Consider the following 21,114-nt stretch of genomic DNA (forward strand, 5'->3'; position numbering starts at 1 on the left):
TAGCCCTATTTGTGTTATTTTCGACGTTTACTTAATGTATAGGATTATAACAGGACTCGTGCTTGAGGTTACCTTCATCTACTATAACATTAATTGTTTTAGCTAAATACCCCTCCACTGGAGAGAAGTTATTAGCCTATTGTTTATAGTGAAGCCACACTTCATTGATGCATTTATCATCAGTGGTGTCCCTGAAGGATGAACACATTTAGCTTTTTCTTCTTGTGCTTTTATGGAAGATAAACATTATGCTCTGAAGCTTCTGCCAAAGCAAATAAAAAAAATAACACAATCAAAAACAGCGGGAGAATTACAGCTATATATAAAAAAAGAAATTAAAATGTTTTTGTCACAATTAGTTTCCTCCTTTGGCTCCCAGTTTCAAATGTCACTTTATTTGCCTGGTTGAATGTGATTTTACTGCTTGTGCTCCTGTACAGTATAGACTATAAAAATCACAATAAAACTATAAAAATCACAATAAAACTATAAAAATCTCAACAGCGATGCTAAATCATTTGAAGAGGCTAGATATATTCCATATGTAATACCTCAACACTATGACATAATATTACACTACAGTAACTTTTAGCAATGGGTTTTCTAATGCCTCCTTATGGCTTTGAGCATTTATCTAAGGCTTTTATGTTTGTTCTTGGATTCTTCTCTGTTACGAAATGAATGTACTTAACTGTCACATAGACAACCTGTCAGATGAAAAATTAAGATAAACCTCTGTTTCACTTTATAGTTTTGTTAATATAGACTCAGGTGCATTGTTCATATATATATATATATATATATATATATATATATAAAAACACACATTTAATGCCTTTAACACGCTAGTTAATAACATCAACTCAAATAATGATACAACCTATGAATCAAAGGACATCGGACTCTTTTTTTAGTCACCTGTTTCTCCTCATTTGTATTCATTAGTAATACAATGATCCCACAATTGGATAATTTAATATTAATACACATTTGTATCTCACTCTATGTGTGTTAACGTTTCCACTCTGGATAAAAACCAAAGCAAGGAGATCCACTTTATAGACTATAACATTCATCAATATACAGTTCAGAAAGTTGTTGGAAAGCATCTTTAACAGCTTCTACTCATTGGTCCATTATATAAAGCTTAACTATAATTTACAAAAACAAGATACAATGATCAAATACATTGTATCTAACTAAAATGGCTATATATGAATAATGTACGTTATAAATAAATAATAATAGTAATGAATTAAAAATATACACTTTAGCCCACCCTCGTGTAAAAATATAATCTCGAGTCAACACTGTACATTTACATATTCACTTAATATTCATATCAGACTGAAAATAAACTAATACATATGAATGGAGCAGTAAAGCTGGGTGTGTTACTCTACACTGCTACAAAGCGATGTTTGGTTCATGGGCTTTGCTCCTCGACTTCCTATAACTCAACTCCTCTCTTTCTTTCTCTCTCTCTCTCTCTCTCTCTCTCTCTCTTAGCCCAGCCCCCTTGATCCCCTCTGTCCATTGGTGTCTTCGGGGCCTCTCTTCTGTCCCCCCCCCCCACCTTCCCTTCATAGGTAGTCCATAATGAGTGTCCATTGGTTTTTATTACGGCTGGTCCCCCTCCCACTGGCCGCCTTCGCCCTGCCCATGTTTTCTATGTCTCAGTCTGTCCATCTCCTGACGTTCAAGTTCGCAGGAACGTCACGTCCGCACTTGAACTTGCGGCTCAGGGGGGTATCGCCGTACCCCCATCACTCTCTCTTTGCGAAAAAGTCATGAAGAGGTCCGCACAGCCCGGAGCGCGCGACGCATCACCCTCTGTATGATCTGCAGCTTTTTTTGTGTTGGTTTTGTTGTGTGCCTATTTTGGATGTCAGAGGCATCAATGAAGATATTTCATTTGGAGTCTACCTTGTAGGGACGGACTTCCCAATGTGAACTCAGCCGAAAAGCCACCACTAAACCAACATGTCTCGCCGCAAACAAGGCAAACCCCAGCACTTGAGCAAACGGGAGTTTTCGCGTAAGTGGACATTAATCGCATTTTGACTTCATTCAAGCTGTTTGTCCCTCTCAGCGAGCTTTTCTTAGGCACAGAGCAACTTCTCCGGGGGATTCGAAAAGGTAGGAGGCGGCCACGCGCGGACACACACCGCTGTCCGGAGTGAAATGACCCAAAAACGCAAACGTACCCAAGACTACAGGTTCTTTAACACCGCGGATGGGATCCTCCGGTGGAAGTTGTCAAACAGCGTGACAGAGAGCTTCAACTTGTGTAGTTTGAGCGTGTTGTATAACGCAGCCCACAAGGTTTCCTTCGCCATTAAAGGGCATGCATGGGCTTTATGGCCAGGGACCTTTGCCTATATGAAGGCAGCCCGAGCCGACTGCTGCTGCCATTCCGCTCAGAAGTTTTCAGGTGGATCGCGTAAAGCCATTCCGCCACAACGACGCACGCTCTTCGTTGTGTTGTTACAATGCATTTCCAGATGTTTGAGCCGGGTTGGACACGGGGAAGCGGTGTTTACATGCCCACTTGCCCACAGCGCAGAAACCTCGTGTGCGTTGTAGACATAATATCGTGTCTGTGTCACAGATTCCTCTCAGCTGCTGTAACAGCGGGCTTTTAAATGCGCAGTATGTTATTTCGCCTCATTATCGGGCAGATGCGGTGTAAAATACACGCGAGTGTCTCCGTGCGCGAGGCTGCTTTACGACTACGGGAGAGGAAACCGGGGAAGTCGTTTTTTACGCGCGTTTGTGCAAAAATCGCAGGACATTGATTGAGATTGAAATATTTGATTTGTGTTTCCCCGTCGAGACGCGTTCACGGGCGCTGGAGCATTGTTTCCCAGCATTCGGCTGATAACAACAGGAACTGCTTAGTGAAACGCTGGCATGGTCATCAGTGAATGCGGAGACGTCTCCACACATATTTAAGTTCTAAGAGGAGATCAGGAGGCCCCTTGTTTCATTTTGTCCTGGATCATTTTGGGGGTAGATGTGTCTCTGCACGCTGTTCCCAGTTCGGTTGAAACAAATTATGCTCTCGCAACGTGAATGCCTTCATTTGAGGGGTAATTGTCAAAAGGGTTGCCAGTGGGGGGCGCACTACGATTGTAGTCCTGGAGGCCATTAATGAACTTGAACTACTTTATCTGTGAGCTGCTTGACCAAGCCCATGCAGAGGATCGTTTTAACACAAATAAGTGGTTGATTATTATTATTATTCTATGCTGCTTGTGCTTCTCATGTGTGAAGGAGGACAACATAAACTGAAAGATTCAGAATATTAAAATGCAGACAAATGAAGTATTTTGGAGACAAACAGTTATTGGCATGTTTGGTGGTACTTTTTACAAATATATCCCCGTAAAAATAGACCCAGATCTTTGGAATTCAGTTACAATTTTGTCTGCCATAATAATTATGTTTTTATATATTCATATTATTTTTTTTTTACAAAATCCCACTTTAAATGATCTTTTTTTGGGGTCAATGTTGAGCGGTCATCACGTAGCAAAGGAACATTTAATTATGTATTTATACAGGCAGAGGAAATTAAGCTTCATGCTTGATGCATTTATTTGTTTTTGTTTTTCAATAACATTTGAATATGATAAACAATTATGGATCCATTATTGATCCACTGATATAACAAGGAGCCTTACACATCTAAACCGGCAAAGGAAGAGGGCTAATGATTCCCCTGATTGTAAAACAGACCTACTCTCTGGCCTAAACTACTTTAAATTCTGCCGCAGTCAGATGCCTGAGAAAAGGATTATGTTTTAGTTTTCAAAGTTATTCACATCACTCTCACGTGGCATCAAAACGAGATTATTTGGTTTGAAGAAAATCTTTCCACCTAACCCAGCCTCACACACCCCGCCCCGCCTATGTCCATGGCATAAGCTGGTTAAGATAAGCTCCAGTAAAATAGGGGCAGATTCCCTCATCTTTAATGCAGTTGAACATACAGGTAACAGGGCCTATCTTGCATAGTCCCTCACCACCTTCTAGTCTGACCCAACATGGAATTAAAGGTTGAACCGGCGGCAAGAATTCATCACATCTTATCTCAACATCCCAGTCGCCCAATGTCGTTTACCATGTGGCTAGATTACTTCTTAAAATGCTCTTTCTCTTTCTCTTCTCTTCTCTTCTCTTCTCTCCTCTCCTCTCTCTCTCTCTCTCTGCCAGTACTTCAGGGACCTACTCCACATCCAACCCCTCAATGTCTAACCTTGGTTCATGAGATCCCAGCACTTTTAACGAAATGGGGTCCAATCATCTTGAACTCAAATTAGAATCTATTTTTTGATTCTCAGAGGTGTTAGGTTCATTAAAAAAGCGAGATTGGCAGCACAATAAAGAGGGTCAAGAAACTAAATCGTTTGGCTGCTGCCTGCAAGCTGAACATGTCAGTCCTTATCGAAGTAGTCTGTGTGCTCTTTCTGTCTTTCTGTCTCTCTAGAAATACGTTTATACATATTTTACAACCTGACCTTATTCCTAAAGATGTCTAGATATATTGTAGCAATGAAATACACTCTGATGTGCTTTTATATTGCCTCTTCTGACACATTTGTTTACCAGCTCTACAGAATCACAACCTCTCTCTGAACTCACAATCCTCTTTCTTATCTGTTCGTGCAGCTCAGCCGCTGTCAGGTGTTTTACCAGAAGAAGACGCTCAAGACTTCCCAAGGCTGGGAGTGGTTCAGGGTGGGCCCCTAAAAGGGGACCAGGACCTGTTGACCTGCGGCCAGTGCCACTCCCGCTTCCCCCTGGCTGACATCCTGCTGTTCATTGAACACAAACGAAGGCAGTGCCACGGGAGTCTCTGTATGGACAAATCTCTGGACAGGCCACCGTCCTCCCCGCTTGCCTCTCCCCTCTCCACGTCCTCCTCGCTCTCACAGACCCACCATCAGCACCCGCGGAGGGTGTTTCACCCCGTGGAAGTGGCCGTTCAGGTGTCGCCGCAGGATGAGGATTGTTTATCTGCACCCTTGCAAGGAATAATCCCCAAGCAGGAGAATATCACAGGTAAACACAGTGGAAGCTTAAAATGTCTGCCACACGAGAGCACACAAATAAGATGGAAAAATAATTGCGGGCAGTGAGTCTTTAAGGTCTAAAGGTGTGGAGCAGGTCACACTTCCAGAGGTTCATAGAGAGCTGCGCCATGAACCCACACGAAGACCAGCCGGAGCAAAAAAATTATTGTGCGAAATGAAAACAGTTAGGGAAAAAGACCCACACAGACAAAGAAACAGACTATGAAAGAAAGAGAGAGAGAGAGAGAGAGAGAGATTGATTTATTTCGGTTTGTTGCTGCATCACAGATGTGCTCGGATCCTGTGGTCCCCACATTGTCTCTCATGTGGTGGTGAGAGATGTATCTCTATCCCTCCTTGGTTTATTACACTGCCATATCTCTCCTTCCCTCAAAAATGCGCCTGCAAAGCCTCACTCTGATGCTAAAATTAAAAAGAGATAGAAAAGAATGTAATTATGCTGAACTGTAAAGGAAGAAGCGTTTATTTGAGGAACCCTACAGCCACTAATTGTCTGTGTTTTTCTTGATTTGAGTAATTAAGGACTTCTTAAGGCGGCTGGTCGGTTTGTTGTTTGTCCACCGGGGCTCAATGAGGCTGGAGTGAAAACACCAGTCTCTGTGCAAACAAGCGTGGGTCCCTTATGACTGGTTTTACAGAGTGGGGTTTGATTCCGACCAGCCGATCTGAATGTTTATTCATCTCCTTTAACAGATCCGATATCATGTGCCAGATTGGGATGTTTGCCTGGGCAGTTTTAATTTGAAGCCAATTCAGGCTAAATGCAGGCAGAGCAGTGCTCAATAATGGGAACGGCTGCAGCTTCGCAGACGGCATTGTAAAGGGACGGCTGTTATAGTCAGCTCGCTATCATACAGAATGACCACTGTTCAAGAGTGTGCAGTTTGTTAAACATCTGCCCTGCGTATGAGCACCAACACACACACACACACACACACACACACACACACATACACACACACGCACACACACTAAAACATCCAACATGCCTCTTGGCCTTGTCAGCTGTTTGGACATGCTTTTCTATGCTCATTTAGATCATCATGCAGTAGAGTTCACGTGATATCATAAGGTCACTAGCATTGTGAGTATAACTTTATTCATAGGCCTTATGTGTCTTGGCATTGTGTAACTCTCTTGCTTCGCTTAATGTCGTGATGCATAGGTTGATCTGGTTGTGGCACCTCAACTGATAGTGCTTTAACCCTGATACAACATTATTTTGAGTAAAACCAGAGAGAATAATTTGTGGTCAATATTACAGATAGAGAAAAAGGAGAAACCTGCAAAAGAGTTTTGTGGTAAAACAGAACTGTGCAGGATAGATCACACATCAGTCACATAGGCATAAAATCCAGCCTCCGCATCTGTTTTCTGTGTCCAGGATTGATGGATACAGACTGGCAGTGCCAGCGCGCCACCCCGTGCCCCATATGCTAGCTGCCATGTTCTCTCACCCTGCTCAGTTAGATGCTGACACTGAGATGAGGCGTCTCAATACATACTGTCCCTACACACTGCGTCTCTGCCAGACTGGCTTCATGTCCACTTTTAATCCAGGTGAATGTATTATAAATTACACCCGTACATATTTACTGCATCTGCATTGTATACACTCAGATGAATATGACCCTTCCGCTCCCCACCCTCCTCCTTAAATGTCATTTGACGCAGATGGATGTCTGTATGGACAGCAGCGTATACAGACGAGGGCTTTGGGCAAGGTTTAGGAAAGAAGCTGCAGGACTAAAGGAGCTGACAACCACAATGGTTAAACTTAGAGGTGGTGGTGGTGTGTGTGTGTGTGTGTGTGTGTGTGTGTGTGTGTGTGTGTGTGTGTGTGTGTGTGTGTGTGTGTGTGTGTGTGGGGGGGTTAATACACCCAGAACCGGAGATGAGGCTGTGCCTCTCGGTCTCCGTCTTTGGGACAGCTGAGGCCGTCTGGGAGTCTCATGGCTGCAGCTGGGGCTGGGGTCTGCAGTCTGGAGCTCTGGGCCGTTAGAAGAGGGCAGAGCAGCCTGCGTGCCATCATTTGCATGATAAACAATTTAAGATATGCATAGGGACACCGTCGCTTGTCTCCAGATTATGGATGGCCCAGAAAAAGAGCAGATGACGGTTTCTCACACAAATTATGTGACTGCGGTGTAAAACTAGATTTATGTCACACGATATAACCACTATTAAGCAGGCATACTGGTGACGTGGATGCATAGTTTTAATTTGCATTCACATTCATTATTCCATGGACTAAATTGTAAACAGGGCAATAAATGATTGTTTTGTCTCCCTGCATTGAGTAATCGGAGCAAGATGCTTTTCATTGTTATGATTTAGGATGCACTATCATTTCCTCTATACTATAATTAGTAATTTTTGACGAAATCGTTTCTCTTCACTACATTTTATGAGTGTGCTTCTACATTCTTGTGCTTGTATTGCTACATAACTGTAGCCTGTATTTATCCATCCCAACATTAGCACCTCTTGCATTCTCGCCAGTGTAGCCATGTGTGTTAATGAGGCCATTGTAGCCGCTCAAATCGACCACTATCTCACACTTCTGCCTCTTTCCAGCACACTGCCTCTCTTGTAACCTGGACTCTGAATCAATACTGAGTTAATTATGGCAGCCACCTTTCCCCCTTTTTCCCTCTATGAGGAGGAAAACATTCAAAACAACTACGCGGTTTTTCTTGAACCACATCTCTGTGGCTGTAGAGTGTCTTCATGCAGCAGCTTGCCTGTCCTGTTTGTCCCTGTGTTGTGGAGACAAAGGTATTTAGCAGGCTCCCTATTGGCATGGTGCCACCTTTCTCCAACCACCCCCCCCCCCCCCCCCCACACACACACACACACACACACACACTCCCTCATAAGCACACACATATACACACTGGGTATCTGTCAGGCAGAACTGGGGGCTGGGCAGTGCACGGTGTGTGTGTGTGAGTGACGGGGGGTGAGAGGCGTCTTGGTAGTGATATCTTTCTCTCGCGTGCATACCGGTCGCTTTGCGAGTCCACATGTGGTGTGTGCCTTTGTTTCGGTGATCACTTTAATTGATACTGAAAAGGCACAGATGCATGCTATTGTAATTATTGGACACCAGCTAATATTATCAACATAAGCACTCCATTGTCGGTAAAAACTGACTCTAATTTGATCCAACAGTTGCTCGGGGCTCCGATGAAATCACTCCTATTTTTGGCTGTGGGCTCCACAAAGTTTTAATGAAGGTGAACAGGAATGGTTTTTAGGATGAATTTTTCATAGAGGACATTTTTGTATTCCGAAGCCAAACTCTAAACACCCACAAATGTTGTCGGCGGAGATTGGGCAGCCTTTGTTGTTGGATTGAGTGTTAGTGGCTCTGGCTGCATTCAAGTGCTGAAGTCTAGTGGATGTTTACATCCCGAGTGTGGATGCGGTGTTAAACTAATGTATGTGCATATGTGTGCATGTGTGTGTGTGTGTTGTATGAGTGTGGTTTTGACCACTTAAACTGTTTATAGCTTTCCGTATGTGTGTGTGAGAGAGAAAGAGTGTGTGTCGGGCTGTTTGTTAAAGCTTTACTACTCTGGGCGTGCAGGCTCAACATGAAAGGGTCTTTGACTTGGCAAGCCTCGCCTGAGGACACCCCTCTGTGGACCCTGCCAGGCCAGACTTGGCACAGAGCGCTGGGCCTGAGGGACGGGCTGGGCCTAAACGTGTGCGTGTGTGTGTGCGTGTGTGTGTGTGTGAGAGAGAGAGAGAGAGGGGGAGAGAGTCAGAGGAGGTGTATCTGTGTGTTAAAGCAATGTTTTGTGGGTTTAGGAAGCAGGACCTATGTTGAGGTGGCTGCTGTGTGTGTGACTGACAGTGGGAGTGTGTGTGTGTACTTAAGGGTAGGTATGTGTGTGTTAGTGTGTACTGTCCTCAGGGCTCCTGGCTTGGGCTTCCTGTGTCCCTGTTTGTCTTCTAACAACCACGGGAGAAGAGCCTCAGGCCATTCAGGTGGAGGCTAGTTCAAGTATGCACACAGACAGAGACACACACAAGCACAAAAAGAAGCATATATATTTGCATGCACCCTCCCACAAATGTCCACAGACACACCTACACCTGTTTTATAAGCACAACAATGCCCCCAGACACACACACTCACTCACACGCACACACACGCACACACAAGCACACACACGCACACACACGTACCGTGCAAACCCCCTCCCGTGAACCTGTGTTTGTCTGTAATAAATGTGTTGTGTCAGAGGCCCCATGATGTGTTGCGAGTTGATTAGATCTGTCAGAAACATATGATACTTATTTCAGCCCACTCCCCTCCGTTTTCCCTCTCTCTTTTCTTTTTCTCTCTCCCCTTTCCTTTCCTCGGTCTCCCTATCTCTTTTTCTCCCTCCCTCCCTCCTCACTCATACTCTCTCTCCACGCATCGCTCTAGTAGTTTATCTTGAGGGACTGGAAAGTTTTGGCTACATTAGCGTGTCTACACCTCTTAAAGGCTTCCAAGATACACTCATTCTCACTCTAGCATATTTGGCTGCAGAGCAAGCCAGAAGACACACACACACACACACGTTCTGCCTCTTTCTATCCCTTTTACCTACTGTCAAACAAAGTTATACGACAGAAACACCCTTGTTTGTCCACGGCCACGTCGTGTGGGAAGAAAAAGTATCCTCAGAAATGAGCGTGTCCTGCCGCTGTCCTGTCAATAGCGTGGCAGGCAGTCACATCACAGGGTCAGGGGTCACCTGACAGCGTCAGGGCCTGTCACGCCAGCCGCTGGCTTCACCACCTGCAGGTTAATGACTTTATTTTTAGACAGAACAGAAACAGAGAAGAAAAAGTGTCTTTGATACAGCTGTGGCCCAGGAAGTGGTGGATGAGAGCAAAAAGGACAGAAGTGGTATTTTAGGAAGTAGGCAGGTTGGTGTGGGGTGAGAATTGGAACAGAGACTTTCAAAAAGTAATTTTCTTTTTTTTTTTCTTCTTTTAAAAAGAAAATCTCCCCTCTTTCCTGTTTGTCCTCATTTAGGTCACTGTTTGATTAATTATTTATTTTCTTCTGTATCGTACACCTCCTGTATTCAGTATGTCAGCTCAACCTCTGCTGTTCCTATTGTGACTGTCGTGTTTAAAGCTGTGGTGCTCAAAGACCATTGCTTTGTCTTTCTCACACCCATGGTGATAATGCTGAGGCCATGGGAGAGCCACAGTGACGAGGGCGTCATGTTAGTCTGAACCCACTGATCCTGGTCACTATCTCTCTTTAATGCTTCTTCCTCTACTATCTGTCCTGCTGCAGGTCCCAGTGCGGGGCTCGGCCTGTCAGACCGGGCCTGCGTGTTTGTGCGAGTCTGTTTGTACCCTTTGTATGTGGCTGGGTGGTCGTCTACAGCTGTATCTGGCCAGCCTTATCTCGACCAGAGAGACACAGGACAGAGAGAGGGCCCCTGCTCTGGCGTTAGACTTGTGAAAACTCACAGCTCTCTGTTTGCGTGTGTGAACGTCTCCTGTGTGTCCATGAGCATGCAAACCATGTCTACCGCTGCACTTTTTCATAAATGTGTACTAATAGGATGCTGTATTCCTCAGGGGGGGTTTGTGTTTAAAAGCTCATTGCCTCCTAATAGCTCAAGTTACATTTGATCTTAGATTCAAATCCCACGTCTTTTAAACGATGATCAGAAGATAGGGGCCTCATTCATTTTTAAGAGTGTTAATTTGGTTATTAGAATCACTTTAGGCTGTACGGGGATGTTGATGTAACTGTAGTTTGTGCTTGGCACAAAGGCATGCAGGCACGAGTTGGCACCCCAATGAGATTGACACACTCCGTCATTACTTATGCACAGATGCATGCACACACATACTTACACCTCCATCCATCCCCCACACCAAACTGACCCCCAACCCTCACAGCGCACAGACGCACTCACATATACACACATTCATAAATGCACACTGCCGTCCCAGGCACCCTTTACTTTTGCAGGCTGAATCTCACTGATAACATGCTGGCGCCCTCATTTAAATTTGAAGCGCTTCTTTAATCTTCAAAGGCCTGATTGCTTTATGAATATGCATGGACTGAGCTGACTCTCAGTTCATTACCTTGTTGTAAATTCTAATGACCATTAGGGCCCTGCGCGGTAATTGCCAATTGTTTTGCATTTTTGATTAGCCCATTACCGGCGCGCATTCTGAACATGTCTGCCCTGCCTGCCTGCCAGGCCACGGTAAGAAGCAGCAGGAGGGAGGAAGAGGAGAGGAGAGGAGAGGAGAGGAGAGGAGAAAAAAGGGAGAGAGTGTAAGGGAAGGTAGTGTGAGGGGCAGTGAAACAGGGTTAAGCAGCGAAAATATGGATGCTCGGCTCAAAACGTTAGTTTCGGGAGCAAAGCAGGTTGAGCTTGAGGGGGGATAAAAGACACAATGCTAGAACTATAGAACTGGATGTTCCCTAAACAAGCTCCATCCAGCTTATTTCTGCAGAGCTTGAGTGCAAGAGCGTGTACCTTGATGCATTTATGTCAGCATGGTGTGTTTGTTGACTCTGAGCGCCGACGTCCGCGTGACTGTTTACATGTCCAAGTTTGCGTGCAGTTGGGTGAGTTGAATGAGGTGGGAGCGGTGGGGAGGTTCTGGCAGTGCATCCCAACGCAGGTCGTGCCTGGGACTTATGAAAGATTGATGGCTCCAAGCAGAATGGCATAGCCCCGCTACAACTTGATAACATCTAATGGATAATTTAGCGCTCTAAAACCGGCAGGCTGGTCCCCTTCTCTAGTGGGCAGGAGAGGACAGCAGCTGCTGGGCTTTTGGGGGCGGCTGTGTGTCGGAGACATACACAAGGACAAGCAGTAAGAAGAGGAAGAAAGGAAGTGAAAGTGGGATAGAAAATGGGAGTGGGCATTTGTGCGACCATGATGCGAGTCTCTCTCTCCCGTGCCTGGAGTGAGCTTGCGGTGTCCCAATTGTTGGCCAGGAAACTCTCCGCCCTTTACGACGTGCACCGTAACCTGTAAATGTTCCTGAAATAGTCGGCATCGGGTGGGAAGAGGAGCTGGAGCCCTTAGACGTAGCTTAATTTCTGGAAATATTTCAACTTAGGTTGAGTGGAAACACAGCAACAATTACATTATATTTAATTTCAAGAAATCTAAAATGAATAATGAATGCTTTGGTTTTAGCTACAACAGAAACAATGGCATTGCACTGAAGAGCTCCCCATAATGTAGAATGTAGTGCTCTGGTCCCTAAAATTATACTTTTTATTATACATTTAATTGCAAATACATAATTAGTAACAAAAAAAGATCAACAGCAACACAAACTACCGCCTTCTCTATTATATTATAAGAAGGTATTAAAAAAAACTGGCTAAGATCTAAACTCCATCGTTTATTTCAGCCTTTGTGACATTTCACTCTTCTTCTTGTGGTGTCCTTATTTTCCTACTTGCTGCCACCACTAATGAGCAGAAAATAATGCATGGAATACCACATCACTTGGGAAAACACCTGCCACAGAATATTTCCATACAGCAGACCTGTGCTTGAATGCTGAAAAAGACTACCTCGATAATTGAACCCATAAATGTTGCAGGATCCAAGTATGAAGGGGGCTTATCTCTTCCTATTCTCTCTCTCTGTCCTGTGTACCATTCCTAATCTTCATAGTGTTTACACACTTCTCCAAGACCTACTGTCTGTCTCTTATTCTCATACTATTAAGCTGTTGACAGTTTGGTTAATCGTCCCGCTGTTTGACTTCAGGGGAATCGGAGAGGGGTCAGCGGAGTCCGTCTCCGAGGTGTGGAGAGAAAGTGGCCCACGCGTGCATGCTGTTCTTCGCTCTGTTGCGTGCCTCCGTGTTATGAGTTTGTCTCCTTTTAACAGGAGGGGGGGGGGGCATTGGCAGAGGAGATGAGGGTGGGGGGGCTGCCTTTGCTCTGGATTTGGAGGGGCCACACACACAATGGAGAAATTGTCCAGCTCAGGATCAGTAAGAGCAAGTAGATAGTCAGGGTTAGCAGGCATTATGGCTGGTCTCTCTCTCTCTCTCTCTCTCTCTCTCTCTCTCTCTCTCTCTCTCTCTCTCTCTCTCTCTCTCTCTCTCTCTCTCTCTCTCTCTCTCTCTCTCTCACACACACACACACACACACACACACACATTCAGATTGGGAGAGAGAGACATAGCAGCAGAGCCCGCTATGGCCAAAGGAGTCTCAGGCAGACAGCATGATAGATGGCTTTGTTAAAGGGTCCCAGGGTGTCCCCTGAACTTGAAGCACTCTGTTTATCTTGAATAGGAGAAGCCCAGAGTGTTGGGGGGCAGTGAGGAGGAGGACAGGGAGAAGGGAATGATATAGCTTTCAGGGGAAGGGAGAGAAAGGGAGTGGAGGAGGCGGGAGAGGGAGAGGGAGAGTGAGGGCCTGTATCTGGGCAGTCCTGGCTGGGGGTTGGGGAGGTTAAGGGGGGGTCGTGAGCAGGCATGGCTGCTGGAGAGACATGGGGAGGGAAAGAGGGGGGATGGGGCAGCTCTCGTAGTAGCTGTCCATTAACAGATGAACTTGGCAATGGTCCAAGCCTCAAAGGTCTTGGGGGACAGGCGCACACACACACATGCACATACAGACACACACATGCATGCACGCTTCCCTAGTACCTGCTGACTGTAGATGGAATGCCACCATCTACAGTCAGCGAAAGAGGACACATCTCTGGTTCACCTATGTCAGAACCAGTTCAGACCGGTTAGCCAGCCAGGCCATAGGAGGCAGACGGACAGGCCCAGTTGCCCGGCCCTCCTCTCATTTTTTTCCAAGCTTTAGAGGAGGAAACAGAGAGAACCTCTAACCTGAGGGCACAGGACAATGCGAAGGAGAGAAAAAAGAAGCGAGGCGAGCGTGGGAACAAAGTGAGAGACGAATGGATCTGCTCGTAAACAGGGTGGGAAGAGGAGGGAAAAGTGTTTGGTTGTTGTTGGTGCTTTCCTCTTGATGGGGCAACATGAGCTTAACACCGCCGCTGCTATTGTGTACTGACAACATTACAGCAAACATGAGAGTGGTGAAAACTGGGGGAGAGAATTTGATATGAAAGATGTACATAATGGACCGTTGTGCCGTGTGGGCGAGAAACCTTCTATTTGTGTCAACTTTACATGCATGAATAAATACCCTTGGATCCATGTATCATATATGTACACATGTGGCAGTAATGGAAATCGTGTCTGTGAATGTGTTTGTGTCTTTGTACGCCATAAAATATGGACGCAGATCCTCTCCTAATTACAACCCGGATGTGTCCCTTGAGTTTAGCGAGCAGGCTGTTCACCATTTCACTTCAAATGCTTTCAGCTCACGCACAACCCTGCCTCGAGATGGCAGATCAGAAAGCTCCGACACATCATGAACATCTAAGGAATTCGAGTAACCGAGAGTTTATCTCTGCATGATTGTCGAAATCCTTAATTTGAGTTCCCTTTTAAGCTTTAACTATCATGTGTCTTAGAATTAAATTGTTTATGTGATTGATTTAAACATTTGCAGTTATGGACATGTACATGGTTACAATATCAAGTAAAAGGGAGAAAATCTGATCACGACCAAAGCAGAAGTGAACATAAACTGCTGAGGTGAGAAAGGTGTGAAAAAATGTGTGAAAGGTTGTTGTAGAGAGGTTTATGTAAGAAAAGAAGTGGATTAGGTGTCGGCTTTCCAGTTCGCCTTGCAGGTGTCTCTCGCGCTCTCTCTCTCTCTCTTTTTCTGTCCTCGCTCAGAGCCTTGGGATTTATGATTATGACACATGGACACGTGACAAAAGCCAAACGTCGATTCATCTTGTATCAAATATCGTCATATTTTTTATTTCCTTTGATTCTTTGAGGTTTGGTTGACATTTATGAATGTAAACGTGTAATTAATGTAAAAACTAGGGCTGGGCATCGCAAAAGGTGTCAAATATCAACATTTTGCATTGCTTGTTCAGATTTCTAGGCTTCTTTACTCATTCTTTGTTCACATATTACCTGATCTAAATCAGGAAACTTTAAAGCAAAGTTATTTGGTTAACACTGATGCATTGACCATCAATTTGTTAAAGTGAGAACAGAAAAAGACATCCGGGTTACTTACCGCTTTCCTCAGAACAACTATCAACAACACAGGTCACACTGCATTTTGTTAGTGATACTTTTGTGGTAACTAGGGATAGCTACCGATAGAAAACCAAAGCGCTATGGTCTTCCTGTTTTGTCTTTGTCCCGAAAATCTAGCCTTCATTTTCCCGGGAGATTGCGACTCCGTGGCACCCAATCTAAATGCAGAGGGTGTCATTATTCTATAACGATTACATAGTTCAATCAACCTTTACTTCATAATGATAATTTAAAGCAAAAAACATTGTCTATTGCCTTTATATTTTAAGTTATGGCATCCTCTCCTACCCGAGGTCATTCAAACAACACCCATCTTTATACCCACAACCTATAGAAAAAACTGCATGTCCAAACCTGCCAAAATCAAATAGATGATGATCAACTGATGTCTGGTGCATCATGGTTAATGTCTTGGAGGGCCTCCTGCCCACATGTGATGTTGAATCAAAGCACAGTCGTGATGCATCCTGTGTCATCTTGATTGAGTGACTTTTTATGTATAAATGCATCACATGCATGCTGCGGGGCAAAACACGGTTAATGTATGTTTGCGTGCCTGTGTTTGCATGTGTTTATGTGCGTCGCCTTGTAAATGCATGCAATGCCATTTGCATGTATTTCACACATGCTCACATTAATTTGTTATTTATAAAGAAGGTTCTTTTTTTCATCTTCCTCTTTTTCTGTGCTCTTTTCTTCCAGCTCTCCAGTTCTTGCTCTATTTCTCAGAAACACGTTTTTATTTTCCAAAACTGTTGCGTGGCTACTTTGGTGCCGAAGCCAACTAAATATCTTGCTTCTATGTGTGTGTGTGTGTATGTGTGTGTGTGCGTGTGATGATGGCTGTTTTTATAATGCCCCCCTGCTAATTTGCATATGTATATGTGCAGATTGTACGAGAAGAGCTCTCACACTTGGAGCAGTTGGATGGGGCCCGTTGCAAGGGTTATGTGTGTGTGTGTGTTAAAGGGGGGTCGTGTTGATGCTTTCACCCCCCCAGACAAAGCCGGCCACTACTCCCAGATGGTAGTCTGCTCTCTTCGGCCATGTGTCTAGTGTGTGTGTGTCAGTGTGTGTGTTCATGGACAGAGACAGATACAAAGAAGGAGAGAGTGAGACATTTGTGAGCAAGACTTCGTGGATGAGATGCAGAGGATGCTGATGGTGGGATGCAGAGTGTGCCATTTGCACTTTGGTAAATATGTGTGAGAGTGTGAGACTTAATGGACTTACACAGCTCCATGCAGCACCCTGTGCACGATATGTGCGGTCTGCTATGTTGTGCGGTCTGCTATGTTGTCTGTGCCTTGTTCAAAATGCATAATGCAAGACAGATGGACAAAAGAGAGAGCTAGACATAAAAAGAGAAGCATTGAGAGGAAAGGGAAGAACAGAGGTAAGGATGGATGATTCTTTGTCTCAGTGACCTACTGTTGAGATGTCCAATAGACGTCATTCTAATGGGGTCAACGTTTACGAGAAGGCGTCAGGATTATGTTTACATCAACTGTCTGCTGGACAGTGAGACAATGAATGAGTTGGCTGTTGTTTATTGTAGAGAACATGACATGAAATTGGCCTGATTGATTTTCAAAAAGTCGTAGTCCAAATCAAGTGAGGAGATCATGAAGGAAGAAGCACTGACGATCTGTTATGAAATGATACATCATTTGTACATCAGTGTCTTTCTGATGTCAGGTGAAAAGTCTTCAGCTTTGGAAAGAGCCCACAGGTCCAGAAATCCCACCTACGGGTTCTGTCTAAATGCTGCTGTCTCCCCTGGGGCCATATGTTAAACAGGCCTGCAGCCCTGTTTCCAAAGAGGCTATCTATCGCTTGGACGGACTCCAGCCTCTCTGACCTTGATGTTTGTTTTCCTTGTATCCCCAGACATAAACATGGCTCTTGCATCCAGACATACAGACAGACAGGAAGTTATCCTCTCTGATGTCTTTCTCTTGCATCGGGTCCTCGATGAACACCGGACAGACTTACTCGGTTCGAGAATGTGTGCGTGCATGAGTAGGGATTGTGTGAATTTCGTCAGTGTGCATTTCTTCATCCCCACACCTCCGGCCCTGGCCCTTCTCCTCTCTCGTATACCTGTCTGACTTGTTCTCTCTCAATTTCATTAAAGCGAAGCCCTTTTCCGTTTTCTTGACCAGGTAGTATTTTGTTATCAGACAAGAAACCAGACTCCCTTATGACAACCCTTTACCCCATAGTTCAAAGTGCCAAGATAATCATTCTCTATTTATACCTTTTATTGAGGCAAGCCCTTCTCTGCCAGTGAGCGGTCTGGCAGGGAATGCTTTCCATGCTGGACATGCCCTGTTCTCCCCAGGCTCTGGTACTGCTGTGGTCTGCCAAGTCGCAGGGCCAGATTGCCTGTAATAGGCCTGCCATTTCCCTCTCATCATCTGTCAGCACTCTGGATCCAACTGCAGGGTCCAAAGAGGACTACCACTCTCCAATTAAAAAGGTTAATTTGCCTTCACCCATCTCTCCCCCTCCACCCCCTTTACAGCTTTCCATGTCTTCATTAGTACTCATTTGTACTTCTGTGTTGCTATTCCTTTGACTTTTTCTTTCTTTATCCTGATAGTTGCCTTTTGTAAACACTGTTTTACATGGAAAAGGTAAGGGTGACCAGAAATTAGCATATGTTTTTCTGAGCCAGCTTGTTTATTAAATTGTTGAAAGTGCTCTTTTTTTATAGCCTCTCCCAAGCAATTTAAGTTACAATCAGCTCAATTGCTTTGCACGCTATATGCCCTATTTGATTTCACTTTGAACTTCCAGCACTTCAATCTGACCAGCCTCAATAGAGGAAGCAGGAGATTAAAGACATACTTGTACAATTTGGGAAATATACTTGTTTTCTTTCTTTTTTGAGAGTTAGATGGGATACCACTCAAAGTTTAAATATGAAGCTGCAGCCAGCAGCCAACTAGCGTAGCTTAGCGTATACACTTTAAGTGTGGGAAACGGCTAGCCTGGAGTCCTGTTGTCAGTGTAAGGTTGCCGAGACACGACTCACTCTTTCCCCAGTCTTCATGCTAAGCTAATTGGCTGCTGGCTGCAGCCAGTACAGATATGAGTGTATTAATCATTTTGTCTAGGTAACTTTTGTCACAGAAGCGATTCTATCCCTCATAGCCCCTTTGAGTTAGCAGTGAATCTAGTCTAACCAGGGGTGGAGCACTAATAACATGTAGCGCTCCCACCACCTCCCTAAATGTTTTCTCTTCAGCGTAATCAATCAGTAGCATAAAACAAATCGCATTACATCACACTAACTTAAGACTTTTGTTGATTTGACATTGAAGGGAAAAACCTGCCTGTCTTGCTCGAATAGGAGAAAGGTGTTTGACAACTGCTCCCATTTATGTGTTAGCCATACTTCATTGTCATTATCCTCACACACTGGTGGCAGTCTCTTAAGCCTAAGCCAAACCTGAGAGGATGAGCAGTATGCAAGTGAGACCTGCTCCTGTGGGATAAAGAGTCACAAGCTTACTTTCCTTCCTGTGATTTGACCCATTCAGATATCTGGTCCGGACAAACACCTCCCTGCCTCGATATCTCCGCTTGGTGCTTTGGCCAGTTCCTGGCTCCTCTCAGTTCCCTCTTCCTCCCTCACCCCTTTAGTTATCATCACTCCTGCCATCTTATTATCTGAGAAGTCGAAGGAAAGGGGCCCCTGCATCTCCTCCTCCTCTTCCTTTTCTTAATGACTTAAGCTAGAGAAGTGGCATCACATGGCAGTTTATCTGACTAAAATGCCCGTGGACGTACGTGGACACACCGCTTTGTGAACCCAAAGCCCTGGAAGGAAGCTGCCCTTAACCGCTGCCTGTACCTCTGCTCTCTGTCAGTTACAACTGCTGTCAAAGCTCCATTACTGCGTCCGGCCGACACGGCCAGCAAAATTTAGTCTTTTTTCTGCAGAGCAGAATATTGAGATACATTTGCTTGTAAATGATACTGCTGGCATTTCTACTTTTAGCCAATTTTGTTTGAGGCTTGTTTAATTATAGTTTATAGTACACTTTAGGTCACTTTATATAGGTTAGATATAGGTTTTTAGCAAAAGTGATTCGGCAAGCCTTCATCCAGAGGGTGTAGGGTGCAAAGCACATTTGAACATCATGCAGTAAGGCAAAGAAGTAAGTAAAAAGAGTGTTGCAAAATCTGATTTTGAATTAAGATACGTATTTCAATAAAATATATAATGATTGGATTTCAAGTTGGAGAGTGTGGGCAACTGATACAAATTAGCACAAGATATAGGCCCAGTCGTACAATTAGTTCACCTTAATAAATCAGTTGTAGCAGCTGCGTCGTCATCTGCTGTTAAGTATAGTGGCATACTAAATGAAATTGGGGGTCACTCTTGCTAGTTTTAGTGATTAACATAAGCTAATGACTTGGACGGATGAACAGGAGGTGGAGATAAAGAGGGGAGAGAAGGAGGGAAGAAGGGGGACGTTGTCTAGCTCCCTCACCCGCCATTAAAGGCCTGCCCCTGGACTTGGAGAGCGGGCCAGTTTCCCAGGCACAGTCAAACCCTCTTTGGTTACACAAAATGTCTGCCTGTATGGCCACGGACAGAGATATTATTAGCGTTATTTTGCCTCAGTTATCTGAGAGCATGGTGCTTTTAGGCCCCCTTGTTTGAGTGGCTGACAGACACTTGAGTTTCTGCAGCAGATTAAATGAAATTTTAGCAGCTTTTTCTTGGGGCCAGGCCATAAAACCACACAAAGGAAGCAGCTGCCACTAATGTAATCTAGAATGGGGTGCTGCAGTGTAAAGCTGTCCACCACTCTTTTGTTTTTCCCTTCTTCTCCACTCTACAGCTTTTTACGCCGTTCTTGACACCCTTCAACTGCACCCTTCCTCTTCAGATAATATCCCTGTTCTTTCACTGCTCTTAATTCCTCCTTTCATCAGATACCCCTCTGTGTACTGCAAAGGTGATGAAACCGGATGAGAGCAATAAAGGTCATGTGTTTTATGAGCAAACATATCTTTTTATGTCTATACACATCCTTACTGTTGTAGAAAAAGTGCACAAGATAGCCATTGGGTCATCTGTAAAGTGCTCTCCTCCCGGGGTCTGCAGGCCGACAGCATATCAGCTGGACATTTATGGAATGGGCATATAGGGTCTTTACAGTTTGACCTTGCACAAGCCGACAAAGTTCATTTCTCGGAATGCAACACGAGCAGTCTGACGGGGTCGATGCCCCCACAACCTCTGCGAGAGCCGGCCAGAGGTTGTCAGCTACTCTCAAAATGACAGGGTGGATCTTGAAAACCTGAGTTCACGTTGGCCGGCAGTGGAGTTACAATCCTGTCCGGGCTCTGTCATTGTACAAGTGACACGAGAGAGAGAAAGAAAAATATGTAGGGGAAAGAAAAAACAGAGAAATACTGCAGGAATGCAATATGATATCCTATAATGAAAGCCGTTTGTTAATTAAGAATGATTTGGAGCAGATATTTGCATTGGCGCGGCAAAATGTTTGCATGTTGGAGATGTCATATATTGAGGCACTGTTGCCTTCTGTAAATTAAGTTTTATAGTCTGTTAGAGAAGCAATGGCACAAACATCTGTTCCATAAATCTCAGGTTGTGCTGCAGAACGCAGCCAGAGAAACCAGCTTTACCCATCCCCTGATCAGCCATTAATCAACATTTCCACACTTCCACACAGACTTATTTATATACGGCTGGTTGGCTGGTACACTTTCCAGGACTTCAGTGTTGCATTGTAAAGCGCTGCTATACTATTAAATGTGACAATGGACTACAGTACAGTTTAACACATTGCCTGAGCAAGAG

The 21,114-nt window shown here is 44.6% G+C and overlaps 1 protein-coding gene across 1 annotated transcript in view; it reads left to right on the forward strand.

Annotated features, from left to right (window-relative positions):
* Positions 1 to 1,667: 1,667 nt before the first annotated feature.
* LOC117733326 (B-cell lymphoma/leukemia 11A-like) overlaps positions 1,668 to 21,114 on the forward strand; it is a 34,550-nt gene continuing 15,103 nt past the window's right edge. Inside the window, exons 1-2 of the mRNA XM_034536891.1 lie at positions 1,668 to 2,038; positions 4,675 to 5,067. Of these exons, the coding sequence (XP_034392782.1) occupies positions 1,984 to 2,038; positions 4,675 to 5,067 (448 nt within the window). The 5' untranslated portion in view covers positions 1,668 to 1,983. The remainder of the gene's footprint in view (positions 2,039 to 4,674; positions 5,068 to 21,114) is intronic.

The sequence above is a fragment of the Cyclopterus lumpus genome, chromosome 1, assembly GCF_009769545.1.
Source record: "Cyclopterus lumpus isolate fCycLum1 chromosome 1, fCycLum1.pri, whole genome shotgun sequence".
Taxonomy (NCBI): Eukaryota; Metazoa; Chordata; class Actinopteri; order Perciformes; family Cyclopteridae; genus Cyclopterus; species Cyclopterus lumpus.